The sequence below is a fragment of the Budorcas taxicolor genome, chromosome 11, assembly GCF_023091745.1.
Source record: "Budorcas taxicolor isolate Tak-1 chromosome 11, Takin1.1, whole genome shotgun sequence".
Taxonomy (NCBI): domain Eukaryota; kingdom Metazoa; phylum Chordata; class Mammalia; order Artiodactyla; family Bovidae; genus Budorcas; species Budorcas taxicolor.
This window is the reverse complement of record NC_068920.1, coordinates 120,068,833-120,087,238: the sequence shown is the minus strand read 5'-3', so window position 1 is coordinate 120,087,238 and position 18,406 is coordinate 120,068,833. Positions and strand designations below refer to the sequence as shown.

At 40.3% G+C, this 18,406-nt stretch overlaps 1 protein-coding gene across 1 annotated transcript in view; it reads right to left on the bottom strand.

Moving 5' to 3' along the window:
- Positions 1-3,415: 3,415 nt before the first annotated feature.
- Positions 3,416-18,406, bottom strand: part of COMMD1 (copper metabolism domain containing 1) — a 172,325-nt gene continuing 157,334 nt past the window's right edge. Inside the window, exon 3 of the mRNA XM_052649247.1 lies at positions 3,416-3,639. Coding sequence (XP_052505207.1) covers positions 3,532-3,639 — 108 coding nt within the window. The 3' untranslated portion in view covers positions 3,416-3,531. The remainder of the gene's footprint in view (positions 3,640-18,406) is intronic.

Here is an 18,406-nt window from a genome sequence, read left to right as displayed (position 1 = left end):
ACTCCTTGGAAGGAAAGTTATAACCAACCTAGATAGCATATTCAAAAGCAGAGACATTACTTTGCCAACAAAGTTCCGTCTAGTTCAGGCTATGGTTTTTTCCGTAGTCATGTATGGATGTGAGAGTTGGACTGTCAAGAAAGCTGAGTGCCGAAGAACTGATGCTTTTGAAGTGTGGTGTTGGAGAAGACTCTTGAGAGTCCCTTGGACTGCAAGGAGATCCAAACAGTCCATTCTAAAGGAGATCAGTCCTGGGTGTTCTTTGGAAGGAATGATGCCAAAGGTCAAACTCCAGTACTTTGGCCACCGCATGAGAAGAGATGACTCATTGGAAAAGACTCTGATGCTGGGAGGGGTTGGGGGCTGGAGGAGAAGGGGACGACCGAGGATGAGATGGCTGGATGGCATCACCGACTCAATGGACATGAGTTTGGGTGAACTCCGGGAGTTGGTGATGGACAGGGAGGCCTGGCGTGCTGCAATTCATGGGTCACAGAGTCAGACACGACTGAGCGACTGAACTGAAGTTAAAGTAGGGGCTTCCCTGATAGCTCAGTTGGTAAATAATCCGCGTGCATTGCAGGAGACCCTGCTTTGATTCCTGGGTTGGGACGATCTGCTGGAGAAGGTACCCGCTCCAGTATTCATGGGCTTCCCTTGTGGCTCAGCTGGTAAAGAATTGCTAAACTTTAAAATGCTGTGATTTATTCTGAATCATCATTAGAATAACACCTTGGAAGACAGGTTCTATAAAAGAAAGAGACTATAATGGTTGAATTTAGGCCTCCAATGATTAAGCCACTAGCAACCAGATCTTCCAAGATAAGGCAGTCCTGAGAACAAGGCCAAGGCTTTTGCTCCTTAGCAACATGAAACTACTGAATCTGAAGCTTCTTTTGTGTGCAGTGTTTGGCCTTTCTATACTGTTTCTAAACAGACTGGAAGGTACAGTGCTTATGATTTACCAATGGACAATTTCTGCAAGGCCCATTTCAGGCTGAGGGTTGTTTTTACTTTGCCCCACACTTCCTGAACTCTAAGGTGATTTTAATCTAGGATTAAAGAAGTAGGCAACCTAGTGGGGTCTGCTAGGACCTTTCTGACAGTTTTCTCCTTCTCTGGTCCTTTCTCCATGCTAGCACTATCCCCAGGAAGATGTCCTAGTATAAGAAAGTTCCCCTTACAAAAATTTACAAAAATAGGTTAGTACCAGAAAACACAGAAATTTCTCTGGTGGCTCAGATGGTAAAGAATCTGCCTGCAACGCAGGAGACCTGGGTTTGATCTCTGGTTTGGGAAGACCCCCTGGAGAAGGAAATGGCAAACCACTCCAGTATTCTTGCCTGGAAAACTCCATGACAGAGGAGCCTGGTGGGCTACAGTCCATGGTGTTACAGTGTTGGACACAACTGAGCGATTTTCACTCCCTCACTCACCAGAAAATACAAAATCCAGATAATATCCAATAGTCAAGAAAGGGAATGATTAAGTCTCATATATTCTTAGAGGTAACACAAACTGATTTTTAACCTGACATTAACTGAAAAGGAATTTGTAATGTTTAGTAAAGTCATAAAAACTGCACTCTGTACATCAATCATACCTCAGTGAAAACAAAACAAAACTTGGGAAAAAACCTATGTGCTCCACTTTCAGGAATTTATTCAGGGAAAAATCAACTCTCTTTCTAGTCCTACCCTTCTTTTTGTTATCTGTGTTTATTAGGTTGATGGATCATTTAACTCTTCTTACTGTGTTTTATATTTTCACAAGACTATAACAAACATATACACCTTTGGCAATCAGAAAGTAAAGTATCAGCAGTAAACACAAAACACACATAAACACAGCCTGTCTAAAGCCACTTGCACTCAAAAGTGTTTAGTGTTAAATGTGGGACCCACCTTCAGCAACCAGTTTCTTTTATTATTATTCTGAAAAATTCAGTATACATTAGTAGTTTTTCCAAAGACTCAGGGTTTGATGATATAATGACCAAGCCTATGTCCACTTCTGTGGCTGTTACTTTCACAGAATGACCTAAATAGAGCTTCAAACCACGACAATGATGTCTTCTCCCTGTGGACCCATGGGCTGTTCCTTCAGGCTGGAAATGTGATCCAAGACTAACATGGTAGGTACAGTTCTCCCTTCCAGTGATATCTGGAATTCCATTATCTGATGAGATATTCTTTTCCTTCATTTTACAACAGGAGACATTATCTAAATTCTCCTGGATCAATTGACAGTAGCCCTGAGAACAGAAAGCAAGTTTTAATAGCTCTTTCACCAAACCACACGACTTCTCTGATTCTGTTTACCATACTGTTTGAAGACGTTTTCTGAAGGGTCCACAGAGGCTACATTCAAAACCTTCTGGTCATTGTTTGCTAACTGCTGGGATGGTCTTAATCAGAGAAGAAACCAAATTTTCTGCTTCGGTTTTGGAAAAGCTCCTAAAATGTCTTTAAATTGATTTAGGAGAAAATGCTTAACAGAAGAATTATTACTGCCCTGGAATAAATTCATTAGAACTGACATATGTTGTAACCACAGACCAAGAGTACTACATTTTGGGGACACATTACATCCCAAAGACAACTGAAGTTTCTGAATGCTATCATTATCAGATGATAAAAGCTGTTCAACAAGGACCACAGCCTTAACGATCTGGTTAACAATTTATCCTCTTAGAATGTTCTTGGTGTTTGGTATAACCTCTCTAACAGGACCTAGTTTTCTCAAAGAAATTTTCTTCTGGAGGTTTCACGTGATAACTCAAAATTTCTAAGGTAAAAGACGTCCCATCACTCCAGTAGACGTTTTCCCTTCCCACAATCCTGACTTGAACTAAGTGAGGGGAGTCCCTGAATGATGAGGAAATTTAGTTCTAGGTTCCAGAAAAGTCCAAGTTTCCCAGTAGCTCAGATCAAACCAGACCACCACCCTGCCCCCCCCCCACCCCCGCCCCGCCACCCACCCCCAGCCCTTTTATTTAGGCAGAACTAATACAAGTGCCTGAATCAGTTCCAGAAGCATCTCATGTCTTACTAAGGTCAGTAAACCTCTTCTAGGGAAGGCAGGCTCCTCAGGCCTCAGTTCAGGCCACATTTGGTCAGCCTGTATTTGCATGAGTAAAATGTTTTCTCCCTTTTTAAAAATTTTTACATGATTGATCATGTATAAATTCCTATAATCCTACCCAGGAATAACCCACCATAGCAAAGGTTTCTAAAGTTGATCCCACCCTAGTCTGAGGGGGGATTCAAATCTCTGAGGATAGGGTCCTTAAGTCCTTTTTTAAAAATGCTCTTATGAGTGCCTCTGTGTGCTGAAAGATAAGGACTTCTGCAGGAGATCAACTGTAAGAGTAACTGAAAGGGAGACAGAGAAATCACAGCAAGGAGAGGCAGGCAAGATTTGAACTTGAGGATTTAATACTATTAGGGGAATACGATTTTTCTTTGTTTAAAAAAGCAGGCCTCTGGGGTGGGATCACGAACACCTCTGCTTCAACATCTCCATCTTCAGCTAGGCTGGTTGCATCAGTGTGCTGATACTTTCTTCTACCTCTGAGAGCTTCTTCAGGACTTGATTGACCTTGACCTCATCAAATTCCAAACACAGAAATTCAGATTCCTGGAAAACATAAAAGGATATTTTAGACAAGATCCCCAAAACTATCCAAAGCTCTGCTTCTGGTATGACCTAGCTCCAAAGGCCAGGGCCTCTACCCAGCAAGCCTGACTTAGGTCTCAAAACCTAAATGATATTTCACCCACACAATCCCCTAAATGAAACTACCTCTATGAGATATTTCATAAATGCTAAAGAGAGATACAAAATAATTTTTAAAGTAAGTACTTAAGTATTGGGTTTCCCTGGTGGCTCAGTGGTAAAGAACCTGCCTGTCAATGCAGGATATGTGGGTTCGATCCCTGGGTCGGGAAGATCCCCTGGAGTAGAAGATGGCAACCGACTCCATTTTTGCCTGGGAAATTCGATGGACCGAGGAGCCTGGTGGGCTATAGTCCATGGGGTTGCAGAGCTGGACATGACTGAGCAACCAAACGACTTAAGTATTGCTGTTTTATAGATGAAGACTCTGGGACACGGGAAGGTTAACATGTTCACAAAACCAGAAAAAGGCAGAGTCAGATTGTGAACTCCCTGCTCTGGCTGACTCCAAAGTCCATGCGGTCTCCATAGCACCCTGTAATAAAAACAATGGAGACAGGATTTGGCTTGACTCTCTTGTTTGCCTGGGAATTACGCTCTTCGATTTAGCGGTTATATTAGAAATTATGACAAGCTATGAACAAGTTGCTTGGGAAACATCAACCAGATAACTGAAAGATAACCAGATATTGAAAACAGCCTTAAACATTTCTGAGGCCTTTCCACTTGCTGCAAGCCAATTCTCCTAAGATTCCCTCGCACACGTTCCTTTTAATCACTGTCAGGATCAATCTACCCTGAATTAGGTAGATATTAGAGAAAAGCGTGGTGACACTTTGAAGTGTGTGACTGAAGTCTCACGTACACTGGACAAGTTCTAGGTCCACTTTGACTTCAGAGACAAGGGAGAAGTATGGTTCCGAGTGACCATATTCAAGGTCCTCAAGATCAATAACCATGTAATTTTACGGCAGTATGAATTTTTAGAGACCAGCTACCTTTTTAGGTAAACAATTGAGGCTTCAGGCATGTTAAATGACATACCTATTACCCTTCTGTTTGTTGATGGCATAGCCACTGGGTCAATGTTCTTTTCTTTATATTTTCCTTTCTCAATAAATGGCATTTCCCAACCCTGTCCAAAGTGGCAGGGATCCCTCCCTTCAAAGAGAGGGATTCACTCTGTCATCGGCTGGAAGAACCCTCAGGATTTGATTTTGTAAAAGTGCCTTTGCTGTTGGTGAGCAGCTGTGCTGTGTCCATATTAATGGCACTGAACATCCCCTAGGAGAAACAAGTACAGAGGGAAGGAAGGATGAGAGTTTTTCAAAGGGAGGAAAGGCAGCTTTCCTTGACCAAAAGGAACTTTTCCTCAAACATGTATTTAAATAGGAAAGGGGTATAGTCTCATATGTGAGCTTAGAAATTGCTAGGTTTTCATTTAGTTGAATTTAAAGAACATGAAAGATGCTCCCTGTGTTTGAGCTACAGGCAGGGTTATCTCCTTGTGGAAATAAAAGCAGATGTATGGCAAATTAGGTACCTGGCTAAATTAAGGACAGGTCTCAGATTTGAAAGCCTCTTATTCTTCATTCACTTTTATGAGAACTTTATTGTTTTTGTTCAGCCACTAAGTCATGTCTGACTCTTTGTAACCCCACGGATTGCAGCACACCAGGCTCCTCTGTCCTCCACTGTCTCCCAGAGTTTGCTCAAACTCATGTCCATTGAGTTGGTGATGCTATCTAACCATCTCATCCTTTGCCGCTCCCTTCTCTTCCTGTCTTCAATTTTTCCCAGCAACAGGGTCTTTTCCAATGAGTTGCTCTACCCATCAGGTGGCCAAAGTATTGGAGCTTCAGCTACACAATCAGTCCTTCCAATGGATGTTCAAGGTTGATTTCCTTTAGGATTGACTGGTTTGATCTTGTTACTGTCCAAAGGACTCTCAAGAGTCTTCTCCAAAATCACAATTGTAGAGCATCAACTTTTGGGTGCTCAGTTTTCTTTATGGTTCAACTTTCACATCTGAACATGACTAATGGTTATAGCTTTGACTATACAGACTTTTGTCAGCAAAGAGATGTCTCTGCTTTTTAATATGCTGTCTAGGTTTTGCCATAGCTTTCCTTCCAAGGAGCAAGTGTCTTTTAATTTCATGGCCATAGTCACCATCCACAGAGATTTTAGAGCCCAAGAAAAGAAAACCTGTCACTGTTTCCACTTTTTCCTCTTCTATTTGCCATGAAGTCATGGGACCAGATGCCATGATCTTAGTTTTTTGAATGTTGAGTTTCAAGCCAGCCTTTTCACTTTCCTCTTTCATTCTCATCAAGAGGCTCTTTAGTTCCTCTTCACTTTCTGCCATTAGAGGGTTATCATCTGCATATCTGAGGTTGTTGATATTTCTCCTGGTAATCTTGATTTCAGCTTGTCATTCATCCAGCCCAGCATTTCCCATGATGTATTCTGCATAGAAGTTAAATAAGCATGGTGGCAATATACAGCCTTGACATACTCCTTTCCCAATTTTGAACCAGTCCATTGTCCATGTCAGGTCTTTAGCCTGACTTTAAAACATTTAAAAATATTTGGTCTTTGAAACAATTGTCTAGGAACTAATAATTACCAGAGTCCAATATATATATTTAGGAACTGGCAGAAGAGATGATGTAACCCATGTTTCACCTCAGTGAGATAAAGCCTGCTACAATAATAAATCACCTGGTTTTCCATTTATATGGGAAGAGCTTATCAAGGACAATGTTCCTAGAGATAGGAAAACCTGAACAAAGTTTAATAAATAGCCAGGATGTTTTCTGACCAAAGATCATTTATTTGTTGTAATTTTCAGTATTCAAATGATCTTTGATTGGACCTCTAAGTATTCATGAAGCTCAGTTCACTTCTGAGGGAAATCAAATATCAGAGAGAAGAAGCAGGTTAAACAGAGTCCAAAGTTAAACAAATATTTCCCATGCACTCTCAAACTTCACCTCTCTCCCCTGGAAACAACAGAGACTTACAGTCTTAAAAAGACACCTATAACCATACATGACTTTTAAAGAAACAGCTTACTTGAAACTGCATTATCAAGGCCTGGCTTCATCTAGTTATGCTACCAAAACATTTTATCAGGAAATCAGGAGCCTTTAAACTGGGGCTTATCAAATGGAGCTTTGTCCAAATTTTGCATTTGGCTGGGGTGCCTTGCAGAAAATACATCTAAAGCACTTGAAAAATATCTTTAGAAATGCAAATGATGCTTTTCACCAGATGCAAGAAGTAAAACAGCAGTTGGAAACACTTGATTTTTCCTCAGTCATCCATCTTGATCTGGGCCTAACTAGTCATAATAATGAAAGATGATAAGACTAAATTCCTGTATTTAAGTATCTGAATCAAATGTAGAACCTGCTTCTTAGTAGAGTGTAGATACATTATCAGATAGAGTCAGAAAATGGTTCAGCTCAGTTCAGTCACTTAGTCGTATCCGACTCTTTGCAGCACGCCAGGCTTCCCTGTCCATCACCAACTCCCAGAGTTTACTCAAACTCATGTCCATCGAGTCAGTGATGCCATCCAACCATCTCATCCTCTGTCGTCCCCTTCTCCTCCTGCCTTCCATCTTTCCCATCATCAGGGTCTTTTCCAATGAGTTAGCTCTTTGCAATAGGTGGCCAAAGTATTGGAGTTTCCGCTTCAGCATCAGTCCTTCCAATGAATATTCAGGACTGATTTCTAGGATTGACTGGTTTGATCTCCTTGCAGTCCAAGAGTTAATGGTTAGCAGGTGAATGAGCAGATGCATCATTAAGAATATGTACTCTGATCACGAGTACAGCAATGTATTAAACACAAGGGTTCTATTCCAAATTAGACAAGAAAGCAAAGGTAACCTATTCAAATATTCTTTCCAAGTACAAAAGCTAAAAAGTCATAAAATCCTAACAAGAGATCCTTGAGGGGCTACTCTCTCCAAACTAACAACAACAAAAAAAACAAGCTAGCTTTTAATGACATATAGAAAAGGACACCTTACATGTTCCTAAGGAACTCCTTTCCCGGATAACTATTCTTTTTTCAGGAAAGTCTTATGTGTCAAGCCTAAATCTTTACTTTTTTAGCTTAAACTCATTTCCCAGCAAGGTCAGAGAATATAACTGATTATTTGTTTATATAATAATTAAAGGCTGTTATTAAGCAAGTGTTTGGTTTCTCAGTCTACATACTAAATAACCTTTTTGTTTGTACTATCATTTAAAAGACCTTTTTATCTAGGTCCAGCAGCATACCCTGATGAATTCTTTGGCAAAACAATACTATAGTGACAAAAAGTGACTTATTAAAAACCTGTGTGCTCATTTGCTTCAGCCACGTCTGACTCCTTGTGACCCTATGGACTGTAGCCCACCAGGCTCCTCTGTCCATGGGATTTTCCAGGCAAGAATACTGGATTGGACTGCCATGCCCTATTAAAAATCTAAGTGGAACCATTTAGAATAAATTCAACATAAAACAGAAATCTTATAGCCTATATCTTCTATATTATTTCCTGTGCAAAGTTTCCACAAAGATCTATCCCAATTTATTGGTCATATTTAACATTATAATACAACTTTGGCAAATTCTAACATGTTCCAAATTTGGACAATGGAGGAGGAAAGGGTGCCTTAAGATCCCGCTAACCAATACTAATTCAGAAGGCCACATTTGGTGACCAGTTTTCATAAGGCTATTCCCCAATTTTTCTTTTGGCTGCATTTACTGACACAAAGAGACGCTTAACTGAGCAAAAAGTTTTAGCCATGAAACCTATCCCTCTGTTTAGGCTGTCCTTTCCTAAACTGAAATTAATCCTCTGAGCTGCAGCTCTGCCACTCTGAGTCTTCTGGAAAGAGAAAGAACATTTGGCAAAGGTCAACACTGGCAATGGTTTCTTGAAGAGGAATTAGATAATAAACAAGGTAGCCAGGGCTTTGAATACTGCCCACCAGAGAAGTTTAAAACAGCTTCATAGGTAAATCTGTGTTCACCACTCATTCCCATACTTTCTGCGGCTTTCTCAGAATTATACCAATACTGCTCCCAACTCCTTCAGGAGACCTGGAAATAGCTTCTCTGTAGCAAAGAATCCTCCAAGTTACTTCATAAGGAACCACTTATCCAAAATTAAATTTTATAGTTCTCTGAAAACTGTGCTGATTATTCTCCACTTGTCCTTTTGATGTAGGAGATAGATGGGCTCCAGGTTAGACATTTACAACTGGCCTCCTGTTTATATTTCACTGGACACAAAGAAGTGGGCTTCTGGCTGGATACTTAACAACTGTTACCATTTCTTGAGACAAGAAATAGGTGGGCTCCAGTTAAGTAAGTCATTTACAATCAGCCTTCTGATTGCTCTCCGAAATGTAAACAGCCAGGTAAATAGCCAGGGTTTGTTTCTTGTAAACATCTTAAGGTCATAGTCATGGCAAAGACAAAGAGAGGCAAAACCCTGTTTGAGTAAAGGATTAAGGGATCTCTACTTCCCCTTCTTTTGGGACAAGGGAGACACTACACATGAACAGAAAGGCTCCTGTGAGTCAAAAGTCAAGAGATAAAGCCAGGCCATAACTGGTCTTGCTCCTCCCAGAAGCCTTCACTTTGAGATCCATCTTGGCTGACGGGTGCATACACAACCCAGGGAAGGATCCCAGGGTAGGTCAGGTGTGGAAAAAGAAACCAGATAATGGGCTCGAAGGAAGACAAAGAACGGGAAGAACTGACCTACGTAGGTAGCTTCATCACCTCTTTACTGAGCTCCTCCTCACTAAGGGGAACACCCACACCCTTTCTCTCTGGGTGTGCATCTCTGCCTTTTTCTGTCTTAACTAAAGAACTATTTCTCTATATGCTCTCCCACTCGTGCTATGTCTCTAATAATCAACTTTGTACCTACATTCACAGTTTCTGCTTCCGTGATAAATGCATTCTTCACTGGGGGCAAAGATCCAGGGGAAAATAACTCCTAGCCTCTAGCCCTTGCTGGTCTGGTGGCTAGCATTCCTGGTTCTCATCCAGGCTGCTGCTGCTGCTAAGTCACTTCAGTAGTGTCTGACTCTGTGTGACCCCATGGACGGCAGCCCACCAGGCTCCTCTGTCCATGGGATTTTCCAGGCAAGAGTACTGGAGTGGGGTGCCACTGCCTTCTCCACTCATCCAGGCTACCCAGGTTCAATTCCTGGGCAGGGAATTAAGATCTCGCGTCACTCCACGGCTTGCTACTGCCTCGCCTATATCACTTTCATACCATTCCCCATCTTTCTCTGCCTTGTTCCAAGTTCTCTAAGATTGTGTCACTCTCTTGTTCTCTGGTTTATAGTGGGGTTTTGACAAGAGAAGAAAGAGGTCAGGATATTTATTCCCCTACTCCCAACTCCTTCTCCTCTGCTATTTCCAGTATTTTCTATGTGTGGGTATTGTTTCTTTATCTCCCACTTTACTTTCTGGCCTTAATCACTACTTCAGTATAGACATTAAGAAGATTTTCTTCAGACTGTGAAAGTACATAACCACCAAATACAAACTCCAAAGACGAGCAGGGCAAGAATTTTTATCCTGCCTAAGTTGGTAGAAAGGCTGCCCTCCAAGTGATAAATGACAGTATGAACCAGCATCAGTATTTAATTTTTTTCTCTTGTAATTTGATATTAAATTTTATATAATAGCACTTTGATATTAAAAAAGAAGAAAAACAACAATAGTAGTAACAACTGCGCAAGGTGACATTTCATTAAGAATCTGCATCAAAGGTCTTGATACCAGACTAATGCCCTCATCTTTACAACCTGTCCTTATACCCTAAATCTAAAGCAATGGATAGCTTAGGCGGTAGCTTAAAACAATACTTTCCAAAAGAACATTTGTGATTTATAATGTTTTTGAATCTTTCAACACAGATTTTTAGCAATACATCTTATTAATATAACCAATGGTCCTTACTCAGGCCATTTTTAATCCTGAGGAAATCCTAATTTCAAATATAATAGCTGACAAGTCCTACCTTTACTGTGTAAAAAGCAAGCTTTAGCAATTTTCCAAAAGGGAAAAACATTATACTATAAAGTACAAAGCAAATTATTCTATTGAAGATCAGAAAAGACTAAAGTCAGAGTCTTTTGGAAGCTAAGACTGAAACTTTATGACAGAACAACTAAACTGAAATGATTTACCCCAAAACTCAATAGATGTCCCCATGTGCTAAGATCAACTATGGGACTAAGATAATGGTAGTTTCAGAACCAGAGCAGCTCCTACAGGAAGCATTTATCCACACTCCCTCAAGAGGAGAGAGTATTCTTGGTGTAGTATAGAAGCATTAACCATCACTGGATAACAATTACTGAGTTTTCTGATGATATTATTCAGGCATTTCAAAGGACTTCTGTGAGGACAACTTGACAACAGGAGTTTAAAGTGGTTAAAAATTTAAAAGTCTGCACTCTCACAAATTCTACTACATTAAAAGATAAATTTTATGAGAAAACATGAATTTTTAATCAGTTAACTAGAAACTCAAGAGAGAAGAGACACTGGGTATCCAGGGAGTTTCAGATCTACCACCGATGTAAGCTACTGCTAAACAAATCTAAGGCACCTAATTTCAGCTTTTCAAGTAGTGCATATGGGTTTTACATAAAGTGGCACAATTTTTAAATAAAATAACATCAGATCTTCATTATTCAGAAACTGATTATCTGGGTCTCTGCTGCTTGACTTCCTCCTCCTTTTGGGGGCCATCTTTTAAGTATTTCTACAAAATGGGAAAAGGAAGTGAAACTTGAACTGGTTAATATGACCAAATCATAGCAGCTCTGCAGACGGTTTTTTAGAAATGGATATTAGAGCTATTAGAAGGAACTCTGTGACTTCACATAAGTACTTTGGAAAATTATACTCATAAGGTTGTAATTTAAGCCAGAAAGATCTTCTTATCCCAAATATTTCCCTTCCTTTAGTAACCAGGACTACTGTTCTCAGCTTAATGTCTTTAATACAGAAATACTCCCAGGAGAGGTAATACAAAAAAGTCACTTACACCTTTCTATCACTTAAATTGGGAGATTTATTTTCCTCCAGGAAGAATGAACCCAAGTAGCCTGCCTTAAAACACATGGTACCTACCATTAAGAGGAACTGGGGAAAGTGGGACGTAGGGCATGAAACATAAAATCAGGAAAATACCAGAAGCAAATCCTTCTCATATCAGATGCACAGATCCACAGATGAAGGATCTTAAGCTAGTCTTACCCTAGATACATCCTCTCCATGCCTTTCTAATCACCTGATCACCAGGAAAACCTAGTGAATTTTTATAGGGGGCAGTGTTCTTGCCTGGAGAATCCCAGGGACAGAGGAGCCTGGTAGGAGCCTGGGGTCACACAGAGTTGGATGAAGTGACTTAGCAGCAGCAGCAGCAAGATAATCACAATGAAAACCAAAGGCTGAATTTACACACACACACACACACACACACACGTGGGGTGCTTTCATTTTCATCTGCAAGCTCAGGGCCTGTGACCCAAGAAGGCAATGAGATTCCAGGAACACTGTCCACTCAAAGCTGTTTGAATTTCTAAGAAGAGAGAAAGAAGGAGTATACCAAGAAGAGGACCCTAAAATTCTTTTGGTTATAGATTTCTTAGCTGGAAAAAAATCTAGAGTTATGACCTAGAAGAAAACTGGACTGTCCTGCCAATGTGTGGTCAAATGGAGCATGTATTTTGACCCAGGAAACCTGACTTGTTTCTGAAAGGGAGAAAATAGTTTTGACCTTATAAGAATGAGAGGTTCTTTCATTGGCCAAATTCTGTACTGCTAAACCAAGACTATCATTATTCATCTTCCCCCAAGATTTCTGAGCAATCTGACACTTATCTGCTCACCATCAGTGTATGTGCTTGTGCTCAGCCACATCCAACTCCTTCATGACTCTATGGACCACAGCCTGCCAGGCTCCTCTGTCCATGGGATTCTTCCAGGCTAGAATACTAGAGTGCGTTTCCATTTCCTCCTCCAAGGGATCTCCCCGACCCAGGGATTGAGCCTGCACCTCCTGCATTGGCAGGCGGATTCTTTACCACTGAGCCACCTTGGGACGCCTCCATCAGTGTACAGTGAAAGGTAAAGGTACATCAATCTTCATTTTACCACTAAAAACAAAAGAAATCCAAAGACTAGCCTCACTTACATGAAGGCTGAAATTCCCAGCTCTTTGATTCAACCCACTGCCAACTGACACCTACATTTGACCCTTAATTTGGACTCTTTCAAACGTGATTAATGTACATTTACAGATTAGACTGGGAACTAATTAGGCAGACCCAATTTTGTACTGATCTACATAAATACTAAACAACACTTAGTATTTTAGAAACACCCAACAAAAGAAAATCAATTTGCTGTATGACTCAGGGAACTCAAAAGAGGGCTCTGTAATAACCTAGAGGGGTGGGGATCGGTGGGATGCAGGAGGGAAATTCAAGAGGGAGGGGACATATGTACACCTATGGTTGATTCAGGCTGATATATGACAGAAATCAAATGAATATTATAAACCAATCATAAATAAATATTAAAAAATCAATGGAACCAAGTTATATAAACAATAAAAGCTCAACACAATGAGATTATTGGATGATTTCTACAAAGCACTGTGCTCTACTTCATTTTATAACTTCATTTTCAGCAGGATTTAATACTTGGCTGTTAAGATTTTCTGTATTTTGAAATACTGTGGCTGAAATATATATTGGTAAAAAACTATTACAAGGTGCTCTTGTTTGATCTTCAGGAAATAATACAGTTTTGGCTAAGGAGAACTAGTTCTCATGTGACAATGGACAAAGGACCAAAGGATCAACTGTGAAACAGCTGAAAAGGCAAATCACACTGAGGGAAGGAGAAATTTCACTTAAATCTTAGATAAACCAAATGACAAAACTCTTTAGCACATGAGAAACAGTGTTGTTAATTTTACTTTGAAGTTCAACTTGGGGTGTCTCATCATTCCTGATGAGGTACCTTCCAGAGCAAACTCATTTGCAAACAGCTTTGACAAACAAACTAAAATATATTTACATGAAAGGAATAGAGAAGATTTAAAAAAACACCTCATTAAGAGTAGTTTGTTTAGGCGATACCATTAATTAGGCAGGAACAAAGTATGCAATGGCACTTGCTTTCTAAGGGGCTCTTGATAACTTAGAGATTATGACGGGAGAAACACCTTAATACAACCAATAAAAAGACAAGAGTGAAGCAATGAATGACAAACTCCTTGGCAGGAGGAAGACAACTAGAGGATGTCCAATTAGAGCCCAGCTCCATTGCGCTGCCAATAGCACCACCTATCTATTCCCAGCTTCCTCAGTGTGGTTTCTTTTAAGTCATGTATGACAGCATGATTAAGCAGAAATAGGCATAGTTGAAAGCAGCATTTCCCTTCCATTTAGAGGAAGCAAGTGAAGCTATGCAAGGAGGGCAAAGGATGAAATGATGAAGAATAAGGGGACTTTTGAATTCAGAAAACACTGATTTGGGGAGAAAGAGTTTGGGATGCGTTTTTTTTTTTTTTTTCCTGGCAAGGCTGTGGAGTGTGGGGACTAATTTTGTTGGGCTTCCAACCAACTCCAAATACAGTAACATTCTGAGGCACTGTAGGCTGGAACTGTCATTCTAACATTTGAATTTGTGGGGGACACAATTCACTGCATAGTAATCCCCAATGCTTGGAGTGCACTGTGTTATCAGGCATCACCTAAGTGTTTGCAGTTATGATGATGATGATAAGCTCATATGAGTCTAGGCTTGCTATTCACACTTTACAGAAAAGAATTTCTAATAGTCTAGAAACAAGAAAGACACACGCAAACACACAAAAGCTATCTTCTGACTGCTCAGGTCTGCCAGCCCAGTGCGGCAGAAGCCATATCTGGCCTCATCCTTACTGGACTTGAGTTTGAAATGTCATTTAATCAATAAGGGCTGCCAGGATAAGGGCTGGAAAATGGCACCAAAGAAACCTTTCCTAATCCTCACTCCCAGTCCCCATTTAGTACTTCACTGCCATTCTGCGTCCCAAAGTCCAGCCCTGAAGACTGACTTCGAATCTGACACAACATTCTGTCAGAGAATATTAGGATGAAGGAAGAAGACAGGCCTTGCAGTCACTGAATGAAGTTAGTCACTACTCTCTAGCTCAAAGAGTTTACTGTGAACTTCTGGAGCTAGCAGAAAGACAGGAGATTGCATCTTTATTGTCGAGGTTGAATCCTGGCATCACTTAGGTTGCTGGGGCCTTTGTCCGTAGGTAATAATCACCCCTCCCATTACCATTGTGTTTACAGTTTAGAAAGCTGTTTCCCACACATGACCTACCTCATTTGACCCTTAGAAATGCCCTGTTACTAGGAAGAAGCCAAGCCAGAGGAAAGGTACTTTGAACTAGGACAGACCTTGTCCATCTAATCCCAAATCAGATCTTTTCAGCTATATTTGGAAGATTTCATCAGATAATGCAATGGATTTTATGGGTTTTGATATACTTCTGATCCAATTTATGGAGGAAAAGAAAGTAAGGCCTCATTTACTTATTACTGCCCACAGTTTTAGAAACTAGGATTATAAATTCAATCCTTTGCGAAAGACAGAACAGGCAGTCAGGTCCTAACTGGTGAAGAAAAAGAATTTCTTTCTTTGTCACCATTCATTCAGCAGGTTTTAGAAGTAATGGAAGGAATAGAAAACCTTGAGGGAGGTTCAAGGATGATCTCTGAACCCTGGGGGAAAATGAAATGCCTAAAGAAATGAAATGCCTCAATTAAAAAGAAGTCAGCCTGGAAGGCAGAAGTAGGAGAGATTGTGGGAAAAGTATGACAAATCTGAAGACATAAGCAAATGCAAGAAATGTCATTAGAAATGACACTAATGATGATATTAATAGCAGTGATAACTAACAATAGCTAACATTTGTCAAAGACATGCAAAATGCCAGGTATGACACTAAGTGCTTTACATGTATTATTTCACATTGGTGAAAATTTTACCCCATTTTACAGATAAGGAAAGATGAACAATTTGTTTAAGACCACACAGGTAATAAGTGGTAGAACTAGTTTTTAAAAAACCCAAGTCTGGCTTCAGAGTCCAAGCACTTAACCATTTCACGATCCTGACTCACATTCATATATAATAACATAAAAACTAAGTAGCCAAGATTCAAAAGGAAGCTGGGCGTTGACAGTATGATAACCCAAGGTTAATATGCAGAGATGCATTATAGAGACTAAGTTCTTATTCTGGGGCAAGATGGCCTTTTATTCCCTTTCTCTATCTGTGTATGTGTGGCTGTGAGGGGAGGCAGAGAGGACTGAGTTATATATATAGCTATTTGTCCCCATCACCAGTTGTTGGAGGCAACATTTATTTTTGCTATTCTACTGACTTATATATGGAGCTCCCTGAGACTCCTCCTAGATCACAATCAGTTGAACCAAAATACTTTCTTAAATCTGGGGTTCTTTCCATCTATAATTAGAAGGAATTCCCAATTCTGGCTTGTTATCTAATCCATGAATACCAAATCATTCATCTTGAAAAAAATCACATCAGCATTTACAGGCACTTTTAGAATACACAAAGATAAATATGATCATTTTGCAATACATAAAAATGTCAAATCATTATGTTGTACATCTGAAACTGATATAGTGTTATATGGCAGTTATAATCTCATTTTTTTTAAAAAAGGAAAGAGAACGAAAAAGTATTGGAAAAAAAGAAAAATGTGTTAAATCATGAAGTTAAACCTTTAACATCCTTCATATTTTGTTTTTGGTCAGTTGCTAAGTTGTGTCTGACTCTTTGCAACTCCATGAACCGCAGCACAGCAGGCTTCCCCTGTCCTTCATTATTTCTCGGAGTTTGCTTAAACTCATGTCCATTGAGTCAGTGATGCCATCCAACCATCTCATCCTCTGCCACTCCCATCTCTTCCTCCTCTCAATCTTTCTTAGCATCAGGGTCCCCTTCGGTGAGTCAACCCCTGGGAGTCCCTTGGACAGCAAGGAGATCAAACCAATCAATCCTAAAGGAAATCAACTCTGAATATTCACTGGAAGGACTGATGCTAAAGCTGAAGCTCTAATACTTTGAAAGTGAAAGTTGCTCAGTCATGTCTGACTCTTTCTGACCCCATGGACTCAACAGTCCATGGAATTCTCCAGACCAGAATACCAGAGTGGATAGCTTTTCCCTTCTCCAGGGGATCTTCCCAACCCAGGAACTAAACCAGGGTCTCCTGCACTGTCGGCAGATTCTCTACCAACTGAGCTATCAGGGAAGCCCCCATACTTTGGCTACCTTCACAGCTGTCCCACATCTGTTCCCTGGTGGGTCAGAGGTTAAAGTGTCTGTCTGCAATGCGGGAGACCTGGGTTCGATCCCTGGGTTGGGACGATCCTCTGGAGAAGGAAATGGCAACCCACTCCAGTATTCTTGCCTGGAGAATCCCATGGATGGAGGAGCCTGGTGGGCTACAGTCCATGGGGCTGCCAAGAGTCAGACACGACTGAGCGACTTCACTCATTCTCTGGCCAAGGCAAGGGTAAACAGGACTGCTGGAGTGAAGAAAAACAGTAACCTTGATAATGCACAAAATAGCATAATTCACTCATACATAATCAAGGTTTGACTGACAACCACCTAAAACAGAGACAGTATATGTGGCATTCAGTTCAGTTCAGTTCAGTTCAGTCGCTCAGTTGTGTCTGACTCTTTGCGACCCCATGAATCGCAGCACGCCAGGCCTCCCTGTCCATCACCAACTCCCGGAGTTCACTCAGACTCTCGTCCATAGAGTCAGTGATGCCATCCAGCCATCTCATCCTCTATCGTCCCCTTCTCCTCCTGCACCCAATCCCTCCCAGCATCAGAGTCTAAGAAAATTAACAAACAGTAGTAAAAGCAATTTTTATTCTACTTTGTAGTTTATTTCGTTAAAAAGAACACATTTACCACTCCGTCCAAGATTATGTTAGCAAGTTAGAAATATGAACTATCTAAGAGGGGCCAAAGAAATGAGACAAAAGTATTAATGAAAACAACTAACTATTGTGAAGAAAAGAGAGATGTCCCCAAAGGAGGTATAAGAAAAACATCTTGACTTATGTTTCCTCTTTAAAATAACAGTCTATGTTTATCTCCTTAACTTGCTTTGGCAAGTTCTTTGCCAGCAGAGGAAGCATGAATGGTCCTCGTCTCCTGGCCTAAGTTCTGTTTTGCAGGTTCCTAAAGAATTTTAGCCACATTTATAGAACATAAGGCATTTAAAATTTTTCATTACATAATTTCAAGTATATAAAAAACATGATAAAAATACGACTCTCCTACACTCTTTCCCCAGATTTACCATTTATTCAATTATTTACACTTTGCCACATTTGCTTTGTCATTTTCTCTCTCTCACAAACCACTTGAGAGTAAGTAGGGAATGGTCAGGGCCTTTTATCCCTAAAATTTTTAGTATATATTTCCTAAAGAAAAGACATTTTCATACATAGTCATGGTCATATAATACTGAGAAACACTATTTAACCCATTCTGTATTCAAATTTTATCAAATACCTCATAATGTCCTCTATGAAGTTTTTTTTCCCCTGTTCCCAAATTAAACCCACAGTCA